Raw genomic sequence first — 15,749 nt, forward strand, 5'->3', positions numbered from 1 at the left:
GTTGGGCTCCTGGTGCATGGAGCCTGCTTCTCCCTCTGCCTGTGTCTCTGCCTCTCCCTCTCTCTCCCTCTCTCTCTCTCTCTCTCTCTGTGTGACTATCATAAATAAATTAAAAAAAAAAAAAAAAAAAAAAAAAAACCAGGGATCTGGGGAGGGGAAAAAAAAAAAAACAGGGATCTTGGGACGCCTGGGTGGCTCAGTGGTTGGGCATCTGCCTCTGGCTTAGGTTGTGATCCTGGGGTCCTGGGATTGAGTCCCACATTAGACTCCTCGTGGGGGCGGGGGGGCCTGCTTCTCTCTCTGCCTGTGTCTCTGCCTTTCTCTAAAAAAAAAAACGGTTCTTGAATCATGAGGACATCGTGCTCAGAGAGGGGAGTCAGACCTAGAAGGACACCTCCTACATGACCCCACTCCCCGGAAGTCCCCAGAGACAGAGAGGAGATGGTGGGAGCCAGGGGTGGGGCAGGGGGTGGGGAGTCAGTGCTTCCTGGGGACAGGGTCTCCGTGTGGGAAGATGGAAATTTCTAGAGACAGTGATGGCAGTGGCTTCACAGTGGTGTGAGTGTGCTTCATGCCACAGAATTGTGTACTTAAACTGTCAAATTTTATATTATGTGTACTTTACCTCAATAAAAAAAAAAGGAGGAAACCTGCCCCAGATATCCTTTCCCCAGAAGAACACCCATGCATACGATCTGGAACTAGACAGAGGAGGCAGCTGCACAAAGGCTGGGAAGAGACCGTTCACCACTGAGCTGCACACCGTAGAATGGCTACTTGTTTGGTTTTTTTTAAAGATTTTATTTATTTATTTATTTATTTATTTATTTATTTATTTATTCATTCATTCATTCATTCATTCATTCATTCATTCAGGAGAGACACACAGAGAGAGGTAGAGACACAGGCAGAGGGAGAAGCAGGCTCCATGCAGGGAGCCCGCCGTGGGACTCGATCCTGGGTCTCCAGGATCACACCTCGGGCTGCAGGTGGCGCCAAACCGCTGCGCCACCGGGGCTGCCCGAATGGCTACTTTTTAATGGGAATTTCACCTCAATAAAAAATTAAAAACACACATATACACACATACGTGCATATAGCCTGGATTCAGTTTCAGGGGTTCATGCATTCACTGACATCCACCCAAAGAGGCTGACAGGAGAACTTTCATGAAGAACAAACCAAGCTTTAGAAATCTTGGCCAGGGATGACCTGGGTCTTTCTAGCTGGCAACTGTTGAGTTACTCAACACTTTCCCTCTGTTGTGTCACACCCGAGACACGTTAGTTCTCGTAACAATAGCCACCTGAGCATCTCCTCTACTCCAGGCCCTGTCCCCCTAAAATTCCTATGTTGAATCCCTGACCCTCAGGAGCTCAGAAGGGTACAGGGATCTTTAAGGATGCAATTAAATTAAAATAGTGTCACTCGGGGCAGCTGGGTGGCTCAGTTGGTAGATATCTGCCTTCAGCTCAGGTCATGATCTCAGGCTCCTGGGATTGAGCCCCACATTGGGCTCCCTGCTCAGCAGCGAGTCTGCTTCTCCCTCTCTCTCCGTAATATCTCTCTCTCAAATAAATTTTTAAAAATATTAAAAAATAAATAAAATATGATGTCAGTGGAGTGGTCCTAATTCAGTATGACCTATTTCCTTATAGGAGGAGGTCAGGACAGAGACACAGAAGGGCCAATCACATGAGGATGGGAGGCTGCTGTCTGCACACTGAAGAGAGGCCTCAGAAGGAACCAGCCCTCCTGACACCTGATCTCAGACTTCAGCCTGCAAGACTAATTTCTGGTGTGAAAGCTGCCTAGTCCATATGACCTTCCTAGGCCAGTTGGCACACCTGTACACTCTGACACACCAATGGGAGATTAAGGGGCCTACCGTCGTACACTTTATGTTCTAGTCAGGAGAGGCAAACTGAAACATTCCATGGGAATCTAAGGTTACTCTGGAGGCCAGAGGGAAAAACGGACAGATGGAAGAATGGAAGAGATAGCATGTATGAAGCCCCACGGGTAGAAGGCAGCGAGGCTGGTGATTGGTCAGGGAAGGGATGGGGATGGGGCCTGGCTGGAGCCAGACCTGCAGGGCTGTGTGGGCTGTGTCTGGAGCCTGGAGCTACTTCACAGGTAGGTGAGCCAAAGCTCACTGAACTTCACACTCCCCATTCTCTCTCAGGGCAGAGGCAGTCTATGGCCTAGGAGCGCTGCATGCTTTCCCTTCTTAGCCCACTAGCACTCTAACCCGGGCACTCAGGGACTCCAGTTAGGACAAAAAGGCAGGAATCATGAGGACTAAGATGACCCAGGACCCTCTCTCCCGATAGCCACACACCAGGGTACAAAGGGAGGCAGTGGGGAGGGGTCCCGAGCAGCGAGATCTTGGAACCCTAGAGAGAACAGATCCAGGGGTGGGGGGCAGGCAATGCTGAGCTACCAGGGCGCTCAGGGCTGGGGTCAGGGCCTGCCATACAGTCCTCATGAAGGAAGTTTTTGTTTGTTTGTTTTTAGATTTTATTTATTTATTCATAGAGACACAGAGAGAGAGAAGCAGAGACACAGGCAGAGGGAGAAGCAGGCTCCATGCAGAGAGCCTGATGTGGGACTCGATCCAGGGTCTCCAGGATCACGCCCTGGGCTGCCGGTGGCACTAAACCGCTGCGCCACTGGGGCTGCCCCATGAAGGAAGTCTTAAGAGTCATCCAGAGGATAGATGAGAAGAGCAGAACGTGGATCCACAGAAAAACACCAAGTTAATGCTAACCAAAGAGAGAACATAGAAAGTCGGCCCCACAGGAAAACCACCGCCCCTCATGGATCAGGGAAAGGAGAGCTGTGGATGTGCCAGTGCCATGAGGCTAGCAGGAAAAGGCAGGGAAAAGGTCTCTTAAATGTTCCCTGGTGTGGTTAAAAGGTGTTGTAACAAGAACTTAGATCAGTTTGGGACATCTGGTGCCTGCCTTCGGCTCAGGTCGTGATCCCAGGGTCCTGGGATCTTGTCCGGGTCGGGCTCCCTGTGGGGAGCCTGCTTCTCTCTCTGCCTAATGTCTCAGCCTCTCTGTCTCCCATGAATAAAATCTTAAAAAAAAAAAAAACTCAACCCAAAACCTTAGATCAGTTTAATGCAAAGTTGGTCAAAAAAAATCTAAGTAAGTACTGACTTACAAATAGGGGTTTACCTCTAAGGGGTGGCATGGGGGGCTGTTTCCTACACTCTCCTGTTTAACATCCCCAGCAACTGTAAACAGAAATCACAGGGAACTTTAAAAAATGATGCCAACTATATCATAAAAACTGGGGAAAAAGCCAAGAGTCTTAATAATATATTGGTTAGAAATCACCCACGTCACAAACTATGTCTCAACTGCTGAAGGCCACGACTTAATATTTAACGACAAAGAAATGCTCAGCAAAACACACTGGGTGTGTACGATCACCAATTCTGGGCTTTATGCAGCCATACCCTGTGTGAAGTACATGAGGGATTGCGAAGAAATACATCTGGGTGCTTGTGGTCCTCGGCATGGAAGGCCCCCACGTAAGATGGGCATTTTCTACTAGCTTCTCCACACTTTTTACATCTTACAACTTATAATGAGCATGGTTTATCATTACAATTGGAACCAAGAGCAAATGTTATGTTTGTAAATAATAAGAGGAAAGTATTACTCTGCCAAAGAAGTTGATGCTAGATCCTAGTCAGTCCATTCTATAACCGAATGATTAGAAGCAGGCAAAAGGCAGACAAGGCAAGAAAGAGGCTCTTTCCAGGAGAACCAAACACTCACATCCCCACAGACCTACACACACACATACTCAGCGATATGTTCACAGCAAAGGAGACACAACCCAGATGTCCATCAACTGATGAACAGATACAATGTATCCACCATATACCTGGAAACGTGACTGGCCATGAACAGGAGCAAGATGCCCATAAGCGGCGCCCCAGGGACAGACCCTGACCCCATGATGTTCAGGGAGGGTACCAGACACAGAAGGCCACATGGTGTGTGAGTCCACATGTGTGACACATCCAGAACAGGTTCATCCATGGATGGGAAGGAGGTTTGCGGGGGACGGGGGCTGGGACAGGGGTGGGGAGTGATGGCTGATAAGGACAGGGTTTCTTCTGGAGTGACAGAATGTTCTGGAACTAGCCAGTGGTGGTTACACAGCTCCGTGAATGTACTAACAACCAGTGAATTGTGTATCTTGAAAGGGTAATGCTGTGGTATGTGAATGATATCTCGATTTTTAAAAAGCGTGTTAAAAAAATAAAAGTATGTTAAACATGCAGAAAAATTATTTGCATATTCAGACTAAGGGGATAATTTCAACTAGGAGTCTCCTGGGAGGGAAAAGCCAAGAGCAAGCACATGCATTCTAGTTTTGCCAGTATCTGTTCAGTCTGGCTAGTGTTGAGTAAAAGGTCGGGTTAATACAGGAAAGCATTTCAACTGCACACCAGAGAACTGCGCTAAGCACACAGCCCTTCCCGAGATGATAATCTACAAAGTGGAAATGGTAATGTCTACTGAGCAATATTCTAAAGATTAATAAGATGACACATGTAAAAGAATAATAAATAAAAATAAATAATAAAGTAAATTGGAATGAAACCGCATATCAAAAACAAGAAAGGCAGGGTGGGGAGTACAGGCTGCCAGAGGCCTAGGGTGGGAGTTGGGGGAGATGGAAGGGCCCAAGCAGCGCCCCACCCCCTACCCACCCCCAAGGGCCGCCCCTACCTTCAGGGCTGCTGCCTTCCGCTTCAGGCCACTGTTGTCGCTGCTTTTGTCTGAGTCTGAGTCACTCTCCATCCTGTCGCTGGCCGCTGTGGCAGTCACAGCTGTGACAGCCATGACTCCCCGGACCTCGTCGTCCTCGCTCCCACCTGCCGGGTCAGCTTCAGGGGCCTCACTGTCAGAGGAACTCACCGGCTGGGGGTGGGGCCGGGGGCAGCACAGACTATGAGTCACCACCAGGCTGGGGTGGATTTCCCAACCAGGACAGTGACCCAGAGGGCTAAACCCACAAAAGGGTCTCAAACGTCAGGGTCTGGTCTCCTCACTTTCCAAGGCCCAGAAAGTCCAGAGAACTAAGGCTGGAGGGCAAGATGGACAAGTGTGGTAGGTGCTAGGATTACAGATCAAATCCCAGGCCAGTGACTTGGCCTCTTGGTGCCTCAGTTCCCAATCTGGGCAATGGGGATGACACCATTTTGGCTTCACAGGGCCGTGGCCAAGATAAGGCAGTAGTGATATGTGACATACCGAGGTCAGTGCCCACCCAGACTGGCCAGAGGTCCATCCCAGAGTTTGCTTTTTCTATTACTAATACTTTCATCATTATGAACACAGGACCTCCAGGCTTGACCTGTCAGGGACTGCAATTTCTTTTCTTTTCTTTTCTTTTTTTTTTTAAATATTTTATTTATTTATTCATGAGAATACACAGAGAAGAGAGAGAGAGAGGCAGAGACACAGGCAGAGGGAGAAGCAGGCTCCATGCAGGGAGCCTGATGTGGGACTCGATCCCCAGTCCCCAGGATCACGCCCTGGGCTGAAGGCGGCGCTAAACCGCTGAGCCACCGGGGCTGCCTGGGACTGTGCGGGTAGGCAGAAGAAAAGTTGGCGGGCTGAGCTGGGGCTTATGCAGGGTTATGGAGGATCTAGGGCACCTGGTAGATGGCACAATGACGGCCAGACCCTAGGGCTTGCTCAGGCCAGTTTCTGAACTTGTTTGGGATGTCTGATGTTCATGGGAGGAAAACGGATGAGCCCCGGTCATATTTCATCATCACTCCTTCGTCCAGAGCATGCAACACTGAATGTATATGGCCCTGTGCGGAAGACCTGGCCTAGACATGAGCCAGACTACACCCCTGCCCTCGGGGAGCTCATGGGCTAATGGGGAGACTGATTAGGAAATGCACAGCTAATAAATAAATAAATAAATAAATAAATAAATAAAATTAAATAAAAATAAAACAATATTAAAAAAAGGAAATGCACAGCTATAACATGGCACAAGGAGGTGCTGCAACATCTTGGGGCATCCACTGCAGCCAAGCCTGAATGCAAAATCTGATCATGTTATTTCATGGTATTTCTTTACTGTATAACTGATTTCTCTCTCTCTCTCTCTTTTTAATGAAAGAGATTGAGATTTTTTTAGAGCTGCATTCTCTGCAAATGACCCAAATGTCCCCCTACGGATAGAGAAACACAACATGGGACGGCTATAGGACAGAACACTAATCAGCCATAGAAAGGAATAAAGCTCTGATACAGGCTACAGCACAGATGAACCTCCAGAACATGCTCAGTGAAAGAAGCCAGGAGCAAAGGACCAAATATGAGTCCATTTATAGGAAATATGTGGAATGTGCAAATTCACAGAATTTGATCAGTTCTTAGGGCTAGGGCACCAGGCCAGCTCAGTCAGTAGAGTATGCCACTCTTGGTATTAGGGTCATGAGTTCAAGCCCCACATCAGCATGGAGCCTACTTAAAAAAGTTCTGAGGGGATAAGAGAAGGGGAGAAATGGGGGTGACAGATAATGGGGAGGGGGCTTCCTTGTGGGGTGGTGGAATGTTCTGAATTAGATAGCAAGGATGATCGCACAACACTATAAATGTATAAAAGCACTGCAGTATTTGCTTAAAATGGTTAAAATAGTTAATTTCCCTAATTCAACAACAAGTCACATTCCCTTGGTGTAATCACTGCCAGGGATCAACGGGTCAGAGTGGGGCATGCATGCTGGCCAAGAAAAAAGAAAAAAGCAGGGAGGCCAAGAAGGGAACAAGAACACGTGTGAGACCCACCATAGCCACACCAACGGGATGCATGTGGCAAGACCAGGACTGAGAAGCAAGAGAAGCAGAAGCATGAGCCACTAGGAGCCCAGGAGGGAAGGGAACCTGCCAGTGCTGGACAGAGGACAAGGCAAGGCACATAACGTGGAAATGCATTAGAAGACTGGAAATGTGGGTGCCAGGGTGGGGGCGGCCAGAGGCAATGGGCGGGAGGGAACCCAGCCTGTCCATGATCACTTGTAGGAAGCCCCCAGTCCTTCCCTGACTGAGGGGACATAAGCCTACTCAGCCTTCACATGGTTGGGTCAACAGGTGAGAAAAATAAAGGCCAGGTGTTGGCCAGACCTCGCACTTGGCACTGAGCACCTTTTGTCTTCCCTGTGGCGTGATGACAGGGCCTGATCTGTATAACAAAATTAAAATTGAAGAATGTAATACTGTGTAGGTCAGGCCCCGAACCTAAATCGCTGGGAAAGGATAATCCTACTTTCCTGGTGGACTTCCATCACACCTCCTGCCAGGGCACGGTTTCTCTTCATGACAGCCCAGGCAGGAGGAAGGGAGATGTGACCCGTCTTCCACAGTAGGGGTGGCACAACAGCTTGGAAGCTAAGTGACCGAGGCCCCAGGCTCTTCTGCAGAAGGGTCAGTTTTGTGGCAGTAAGAGCTGGTGTTAGTTCAGTGTGAGCCCCTGCCCCAAGCTTACTATCTCTCTGTGTGTACTAGGTATGAATTGTCACCCTCATTTTGCAGATGAGGGAAAGGTGGCAAGAAAGTTCATAGCAAGTACGTGACAGAGGCGGGATGCCAGCCAGGTCTGCGTTGGCCTCTAAGCCCAGGCCACCAGACGCAGCTACTGCTAATTTAAACCCCTCCTTGCTTCTGCCAAACTCCTAGCCAACTGGGGTCCAACTTGTGCCTCTCATATCTGGCCAGGTGCCTGGGGCCAACAGGCCTGTACCACAACTTGAAAAAAGGACTCTGGAAGGTAAGTGACCAGCCCTACATTGTGCCTGTAGCTAAAGCCAGAAACTCTGGATCTCCTGGGGTCGGCCCACGGGATCTACCTGCTGGCAAAGGTTTTAAGAAATCTGATCCACACAGAGAAGCATGGGGTACAGAGAGGAACCAAGAGACAAACGCCAAGAGCCAGCCAACCTCCAAGCATCCCCAACCCAATGGTCAGGTGAATGAGGTGAACATTCATTTCTCTCACTGCCTTAATGGCTCAGGAAGGTGACAGGTGGAAAGGGAAGGACATGTTCAGCCTGGCCTCACTCCCAACTAGCACCTCATCACCTGCTCAGCACTGTGTTCCTGTTGGGTGCCTGATGCGTGTTTGCTCACGGGGCTCCCCCAGCAACCCTGTGAGACGCTGACACCACCATGACCCTCTCTTAGATGAGGAGACTGAGGCTCAAAGAGGTGAGGTGGACCCTCTAGGCTCATGGTAAGCAAGTGCTAGAGCCGGAACTTGAACACAGGTCCCTGCGCTCACACAGCAGGGCCCTTAACCCCAGACCCACAGTGCGGAGGTTATTCTCTGGGCCCTCCTCCAGCCTGGGACATGGGAGGCCTGAGCTTTAGCTCCAGCTTACTCTCAGCAGCTTGAGAACCGTGAAACGGGCAGGTATCTGTCCCTCTTCCTCTATCAAGGGACAAGCATCCATTTCTACACTCCTAAGTCAATGTTTTTTTTTTTTAAGATATTATTTATTTATTCATGAGAGAAACAGAGAGAGGTATAGGCAGAGGGAGAAGCAGGCACCCCGTGGGGCACCTAATATGGGATTCGATCCCAGGACCCTGGGATCACAATCTGAGCCAAAAAGGCAGATGCTCAACCACTGAGCCACCCAGACGTCCCTAAGTCAATGTTTCTCAACCAGAAATGACTTTTGTTCTCTTGGAGGCATTTGGCAATTCCTGGGGACATATGGGGCTGCCAAAACTGGGGTGCTCTTAGCATCAAGTGGGTGAGGGCCAATGATGCTGCTAAACACCCCACAGTGCCCAGGAGGCCCCTCCCCACTTCTGCCTGAGAACAATCCAGCCACAAATATTGAAAAACTCTGGTCTAAGTCTAAGAGGTCTCAGATTCTAGCCGGGTCACTCTGGGCCAGTTTGCTTATCTGGAAAATGGAAAAGGCCACTCTCAGGATTACTGTGTGGACCAAAGGACAATGACATTGGAACCACACTCAGATACCACTTTCCATCGCCTTGGCAAGGAGATGCGGGAACCGGGTTTGCCATCCTCTCTTGGGGGGAGAACGGAGTTAAGGCTGTTGGAAAGAATGAGGCTGTTCTCTGCATGTAGACCAATAATTGACATATATTTTGGGGGTGCCTGGACAGCTTGGTCGATGGACCATACAACTCTTAACTCGGGGTCATGAGTTTAAGCCCCATGATAGGTATAGAGATTATTAAAAATAAATAACTTACAAAGAAAGATATATTTTGGAGAACAATAAAGTTAAGAATTCTATGCTTTAGGGGAACCTCGGTGGCTCAGTTGGTTAAGCATCTGCCTTTGGCTAAGGTCATGGTCCCAGGGTCTTGGGACCCACACTGGGCCTTCCTGCTCAGTGGGGAGCTTCTCCCTCCCCACCACCCTTCCTTGTGCTCTCTCTTGTTATCTCTCTCAAATAAATAAAATCTTAACAACAACAAAAAGAATTCTATACTTTAGAAAAGAAAGCTGTGGAGAGTGTGATATGAATACAGAACCTTGGAGGATATACAAGAAATGAAGAGCAGTGGCTGTCTTGACAGGACATCGCACCAGAGTGACCAGGAGGCAGGGCTAACTTCCCACTATTCTTATGCACCTTTGTATCTTTTCAATTTTGAACCGAGAATCTGTGTTCCCATTCAGATGGAAAGATAATTGAGAAACTTGAAGGCTGAACAAAGAGACTGTTCAGGCACCTGGATAGTGCCTCTTCTGCAAGTGCCTGCGACCTGGCTCTCTGTCAGAAACACTTAGTCTGATGCATGGTTATGGAACACATCAGGGGTCCCAGGCCTGACCCCTGAAACCAAAGCTTCCACAGGCAGGGCCCACAAATCTGCATCTATATTTTTTTTTTTTTTAAGATTGGTTGGTTGATTGATTTGAGAGAGAGAGAGAGAGAGAGACAGAAAGAGCGCATGCAAGGGTACACAAGCAGGGGAGGGGGAAGAGGCAGAAGGAGCAGGGAGCCCGACTCCGGACTTGATCCCAGGACTCAGGGATCATGACCCAAACTGAAGGCAGATGCTTAACCTACTGAGCCACCAGGTGCCCCTAAAGCATAGAATTCTTAACTTTATTGTTCTCCAAAATATATCTTTCTTTGTAAGTTATTTTTAATAATCTCTATACCATGGCAGATTTAAGAATCTGCCATCTTAAATAGACGTTCTGTTTGGCACCATAGGCTCCTCAGACAGCCAACAGCAAGACAAGCTCTCACACTTAACAGCTACTTCTCAACCCGGGGAGTCTATGTGGGGCCAGTTTAAAGTCAAGGTTGAACCATTTTTGAGTTTATTTCCTCGAGGGCAGGCATCTACACAGCACTTAGTAAGCCGTGGGCGTGTAATAAATATTAAATGGTGTGATGATTCACCAGCAGCAATAAGGTTAGGACATAACCAACAGTACTTGAGCCGGGGCCAGAAAAGGATCACATAGAACCCAACTCACTTGAAGATCTTCTGACCCATTCACCCACGAAGCCAGGAGGCGCAGCAGGCACCAAAGGGGGAACCTCCTTCCCCTAGACCCACCCAAAGAGTTAAAAGTAGAACATCACTAACATCCACTAAACATGAGCCTGGCCCTGATAAGGGGGTGCCAAACTCTCAACACTCAAAAGACAGGGTAAACAAACCCACAATTCTGGACTGTGAGCTCCCAGGGGGTAAGAAGTGGGCCTGCCTCACCTTGGACTGCTGATCCCTCAATACAGCAGCACCTACTGGATCAGTGGTGGCTGAGCCGCAGGAGAGGCACAGGCTGGAGACCCGAAGTTCTCATGCAAGATAAGACACTAGAGAGCTCCTTGGTCTCCGCTCACACACACACCAGACCCTCTCTGCCTCCTGTGTCCCTTCCCCATGGACCAGACAGCAGACCCTTTCCTTCCCCAGGAAGGATGCTCTGCCCCCTGCCGTCTGCCCCCCTGCAGTCTATTTGCTTGGCCTCCCAGCCAAGCTGACACCCACCCTGCCTGAAGCCAGACTACTCTGCATCCTTGTGCCTCCCGCAGAAAAAAAGCAAAACAAACAAACAAACAAAAAAAGGGGGGCTAAAAGCAGAACAGAGAACCCCAGCCCAGCCTCCCCTCATCTGCACCTCAAACCAAATTGCCCAGAATGAGGTAGCTCTCTGCAACCCTTCTGCAGCCTTCCAAGGCTTTCCATGAATTTCACTTCAACTTTTCTCAATTCCTTCTTTCCCTGAACATTTCTGGACACTAATCTACCACTGAGATGCCATCTCTGTGGTTCTTGGCACTTTTTTCCCACCTAAGCAAGAACTCTTACATCTATTAACTACAGCCTTCTCCCAAGCCTAAAATCTCGCAGGGAAAGAGAGGGCTGCTATTGAGAAAAAAAAAAATTATTTCCCTGAGAAAACAAAAGGTTTCTTAAGAGCGATAATAACACTATTATAAATCCAAGCTTACTATACAGCAATGGGTTTCACCAGAGGCGGCCCTCCAGCCCTCCACCCTACCCAGGGGCACTCTGGCAACATCGTGTTTGGGTGTCACGACTTGGGGGGAAGGGAGATGCTACTGGCATGGAGTGGGGAATGCCAGGGATGCTACTCACCCTACAGTCCCTGGGACGTCCCAGGATACCCTGACAGAGAACGATGGCTGATGGTCAGCAGTGCCAAGGGAGGATGAGCCCTTGCTCCTTTCCTATGAGGCAAGCTAAGACCACCTGTGGTGCCCAGGGTGCACAAGTGCCTGGCATGACTTGGACTCGGCAGATACCACACCAGCCGTCCCCCATCCCCAAGTACTCACCAGAGGAGCACTGTAGCTGGCGTGGGGATTGTTCTGGATCTCCCACAGTCCCTCATTGAAGCCTTTCCTCTTGTTGGGTTTCCCGTACTTATCTTTACATTTGTCGTAAGGAAACAGGTCCTTGGGTCCCAGGAAGGCTCTGGAGAAAGGCACCATGGGGCCAGTCCCAGGTGAGTCAGGTCACCCAGGAGGCACCAGGTGGGAAAATCAAGCCCCACCTGGGGACACTTACGTTTCGTGTGTACCAAAGAAGAAGATGGGGTACTTGTTAGGGGGGGGCTTCACAGCACCGTCGGCGATGTCATCGATCTGTAGTGAGAGGCAGGTCAGGAGGTGACTGGGGTACAGCTTCACCCACTGGCCCAGGAAATCAAGAAATCAGCTAAGTTACTTGGGGAAAGCATGCTGGGAGGAAGGAAGCCTTCCACTGAGGGGGACACATCACCTTCCAGTTAGGCATCTGCATTCTCTAGAAAACCCCCCTCGGTGCATACCTGTCCCCTCCCCCCAGAGTGTTCTCCGCCTCCAGGGTAGGTGCTTCACCTGAGCAAAGCCAAATATGGTCCCCTGAGCAGCCAGGAGGTGGGGCCAAGCCCAGCTTCTAAACACTCCCAGGGCCCTCCCACAGAACCCCTCCCGCAAAGAGGCGATCGGTGGTGGTCGGTCTCCCAGAAGCTGCAGCTGGCAGCTCCAAGGATGCAGAGGGTGGGGGGTGGGCTGCAGGAGACAGGCCCTGAGCATCCAGGAAGTCCCACCCTCTCCCTACAGGCCCATGGGCCCCGGCAGCTGTCAGTCACCTCCCCACAGGAGGCTAGCAGCCCCTTCACTTCCAATCAGGTGCTTGGAAATGTTCCGGGCTTAGAGAGCTGGCAGGAGGGGCACAGAGGAGAGGGAGAAGCTGGTACTCTGGGAGGAAGGGAAGTGCCTATAAAGTTTCATGGCTCTAGTGTCCCCCAAGGAAATAAGCCCAAGCAAATCACGTTAAAGTGAGTTTTCTGGTCCCCATTAATTCTTTCCCATCCTCTTCGAGGCCTGGGGGCTGCTGGAATCTTCCCCCCTCACCCAACTTCTTTCCTCAGTTCTCTGGGCTACTTTTCAAAGTCCTTGATCCCTGGGCCTCCGCCATCCATCTCAAGCACCCCACTCCTGCACAGAAGCTTCTCCAAACTTCATCACCCTGAGCGCTAGCCTGCCACGCCCTCCAGGCCAGGCTAGTGCTCTGGGCTCACCAAGGACCCGCCTCTGAGCCTGAGGCTCGGCCATCCTAGCGGTGGCACCAGCTCCTACTGTTCTCAGGACATCTGGTCAGTATCCCTGGGCTCCTTCCTGGCCCGTGGCAGCCTCTCTGGACCCAGACCCCCAGCTCTGCCTAACGCCCTTCTGCTTACTCCCACCCAGAGGGAGGGAGGGTCCAACCAGCAGGGAGCGAGGCTGAAACCTCCAAAGGTCTCATAATACAGCCTGGAGCTGTGCTCCTTCAGTTCCAGCCTCAGCCTTCCCATGCCCCCTGCTGCTGCCTGGGCCTTCCACCCCCCACCCCCAAATTCCTTCGGTCCTATCATGCATATTCCACCAACCTACGTTCTGGGGTGACTTTATCCCTATGACCTGGGGATGACAACCTCCAGGTCCCTCCTCCACATCAGCCTGCCCTGGATAGTGCCTGAATTTCCACTGTGGGAATTCCAGGCTCAGGATGCCCTTCAGACCTGCGCCCGTTGGACCTTCTGGGTCCCCTGGATCGCAACTCCTACATGGAATCCCCAAAGACCCCTGGACTCAACCCCTTCCCTCAGATGATCTCTTTGGGTTTGAGCCCAAAAAGGTATCTGATTTAAGTATCATGGAGGGCCACCAAGATCTCCCTTAACTCCACACCCCAGCCAGCCTCCTCCACCCCAGGAGCAGAGAGGAGCTCCTCACAGGGCACCAGCCCCCTGGGTCCCGCAGGCGAGTCTTGCTCCAAGCTCTGGTCCCTGGCAGCGCACATTAACAGAGGAGTCCTCTCAGCCCCAGTGACCTTGTGAACACAGCCCCCAGCCTCATTTCCAGCTCTGGCCTCCCTCAGCCCCCACAGGCTTCACCCTCAACCCTTCTCCCTTACTGCAGCCCTCGTCCCTAGCCTGCTCCCAACCAGGTCCTCAGTCTGAGGCACCCCCCTCCCGTCAGCGCGATTCCTCTGCTTAAACCCCATGTTCCTCAGCTCCCCTCACACCATCGACTCTTTCAATCTCGAACCCTGCTCCCTCAGGCCCCAGGTCCCTCAAACCCCACCTCCCTTGGCTCTGGGCCTCCCCATGGCCCCCACATCCCCAGGGCAGGCTCCCTCAGGCTCCAGGACCCCCAAACTCCCTGCACGGGCTTCCTCTGGCATGGGGACCCCTAAAACCCCAGACCCCCAGCGGGGTTTCCCTCAGGCCCCGGGACACCCCCAGCCCAGCACGGTTTCCCTCAGGCCCCAGGACCCTCCCACCCCAGCGCAGTTTCCCTCAGGCCCTGGGACCCCCCCACCCCGGCGCGGGTCCCTCAGTACCCCCCATCCCGGCACAGTTTCCCTCAGGCCCCGGGACACCCCCACCCCAGCGCGGGTCCTCCAGGCCCCGGGACCCCCACCCCCACCCTGGCGCGGATTCCCTCAGGCCCCAGGACCCCCCACACCCACCCCGGCGCGGGTCCCCACAGGCGCCGGGACTCCCCCCACCCCGGCGCGGGACCCTCAGGCCCCGGGACTTCCCCTACCCCGGCGCGGGTCCCTCAGACCCCGAGACCCTCCACCCCGGCGCGGGTCCCTCAGGCCCCGGGACCCCCCACACCCACCCCGGCGCGCGTCCCCTCAGGCCCCGGGACCCCCCACACCCACCCCGGCGCGGGACCCTCAGGCCCCGGGACCCCCCACCCCGGCGCGGGTCCCCTCAGGCCCCGGGAACCCCCACCCCGGCGCGGGTCCCCTCAGGCCCCGAGACCCCCCCACACCCACCCCGGCGCGGGACCCTCAGGCCCCGGGACCCCCCACACCCACCCCGGCGCGGGTCCCTCAGGCCCCGGGACTCCCCCTACCCCGGCGCGGGTCCCTCAGGCCCCGAGACCCCCCCACACCCACCCCGGCGCGGGACCCTCAGGCCCCGGGACCCCCCACCCCGGCGCGGGTCCCCTCAGGCCCCGAGACCCCCCCACACCCACCCCGGCGCGGGACCCTCAGGCCCCGGGAACCCCCACCCCGGCGCGGGTCCCCTCAGGCCCCGGGACCCCCCACACCCACCCCGGCGCGGGTCCCTCAGGCCCCGGGACTCCCCCTACCCCGGCGCGGGTCCCTCAGGCCCCGAGACCCCCCACCCCGGCGCGGGTCCCCACAGGCGCCGGGACTCCCCCCACCCCGGCGCGGGTCCCTCAGGCCCCGAGACCCCCCACCCCCACCTCGGCGCGGTTTCCTTCAGGCCCCGGGACGCCCAGACCCCCGGCGCAGATTCCCTCAGGCACGGGGACCCCCAGACGCCCGGCGCGGGCTCCCCCAGGCCCGGAGGCCCCCAGACCCCGTTGCGCGGGTCCCTCAAGCCCGGGGGCCCCCCCGGACCCCAGCTGCGCGGGTCCCTCACGCCCGGCGCCCCTTCTGCCCCACCCCCCCTGCCTGGCCCATCTCCCGCGCGGCCTCACCCGGGCCGGCCAGTGCGGGTAGCCCTTCATCTTGGCGAACACCAAGTCCCCGGGTTTGAAGGCATGCGGCATGCTGGCGGCGGGAGGCCCAGGCCGCAGGAAGCGGCGGCGGCGGCGGCGGCAGCGGCGGCGGCGGCGGCGGCTGCGGCGGCGGCAGCGGGAGGCGAAGCCGGGGGCGGGAGCGGGGCGCCGAGGGGGCGGGGGGCGGCCGCCTGGGCAGAGGGCCGGCGGGTGCTTATTG

General features: G+C 53.5%; 1 protein-coding gene across 4 annotated transcripts in view; it reads right to left on the reverse strand.

The window, feature by feature from the left end:
* Positions 1–15,669, reverse strand: part of HDGFL2 (HDGF like 2) — a 22,719-nt gene extending 7,050 nt beyond the window's left edge. Inside the window, exons 1-4 of one of the 4 annotated variants that reach the window (XM_025456998.3) lie at positions 15,509–15,668; positions 12,090–12,166; positions 11,858–11,996; positions 4,758–4,949 (exon numbers count right to left, since the gene is read on the reverse strand). In XM_025456998.3, the coding sequence (XP_025312783.1) occupies positions 4,758–4,949; positions 11,858–11,996; positions 12,090–12,166; positions 15,509–15,580 (480 nt within the window). In that variant the 5' untranslated portion in view covers positions 15,581–15,668. Of the gene's footprint in view, positions 1–4,757; positions 4,950–11,857; positions 11,997–12,089; positions 12,167–12,400; positions 12,614–15,508 lie in introns of those variants that run through there. The other 3 variants (XM_025456997.3, XM_049098317.1, XM_049098316.1) reach the window with 3 other exon arrangements.
* Between the last annotated feature and the right edge of the window lie 80 nt (positions 15,670–15,749).

Source organism: Canis lupus, chromosome 20 (assembly GCF_003254725.2).
Source record: "Canis lupus dingo isolate Sandy chromosome 20, ASM325472v2, whole genome shotgun sequence".
NCBI classification, from domain to species: Eukaryota; Metazoa; Chordata; class Mammalia; order Carnivora; family Canidae; genus Canis; species Canis lupus.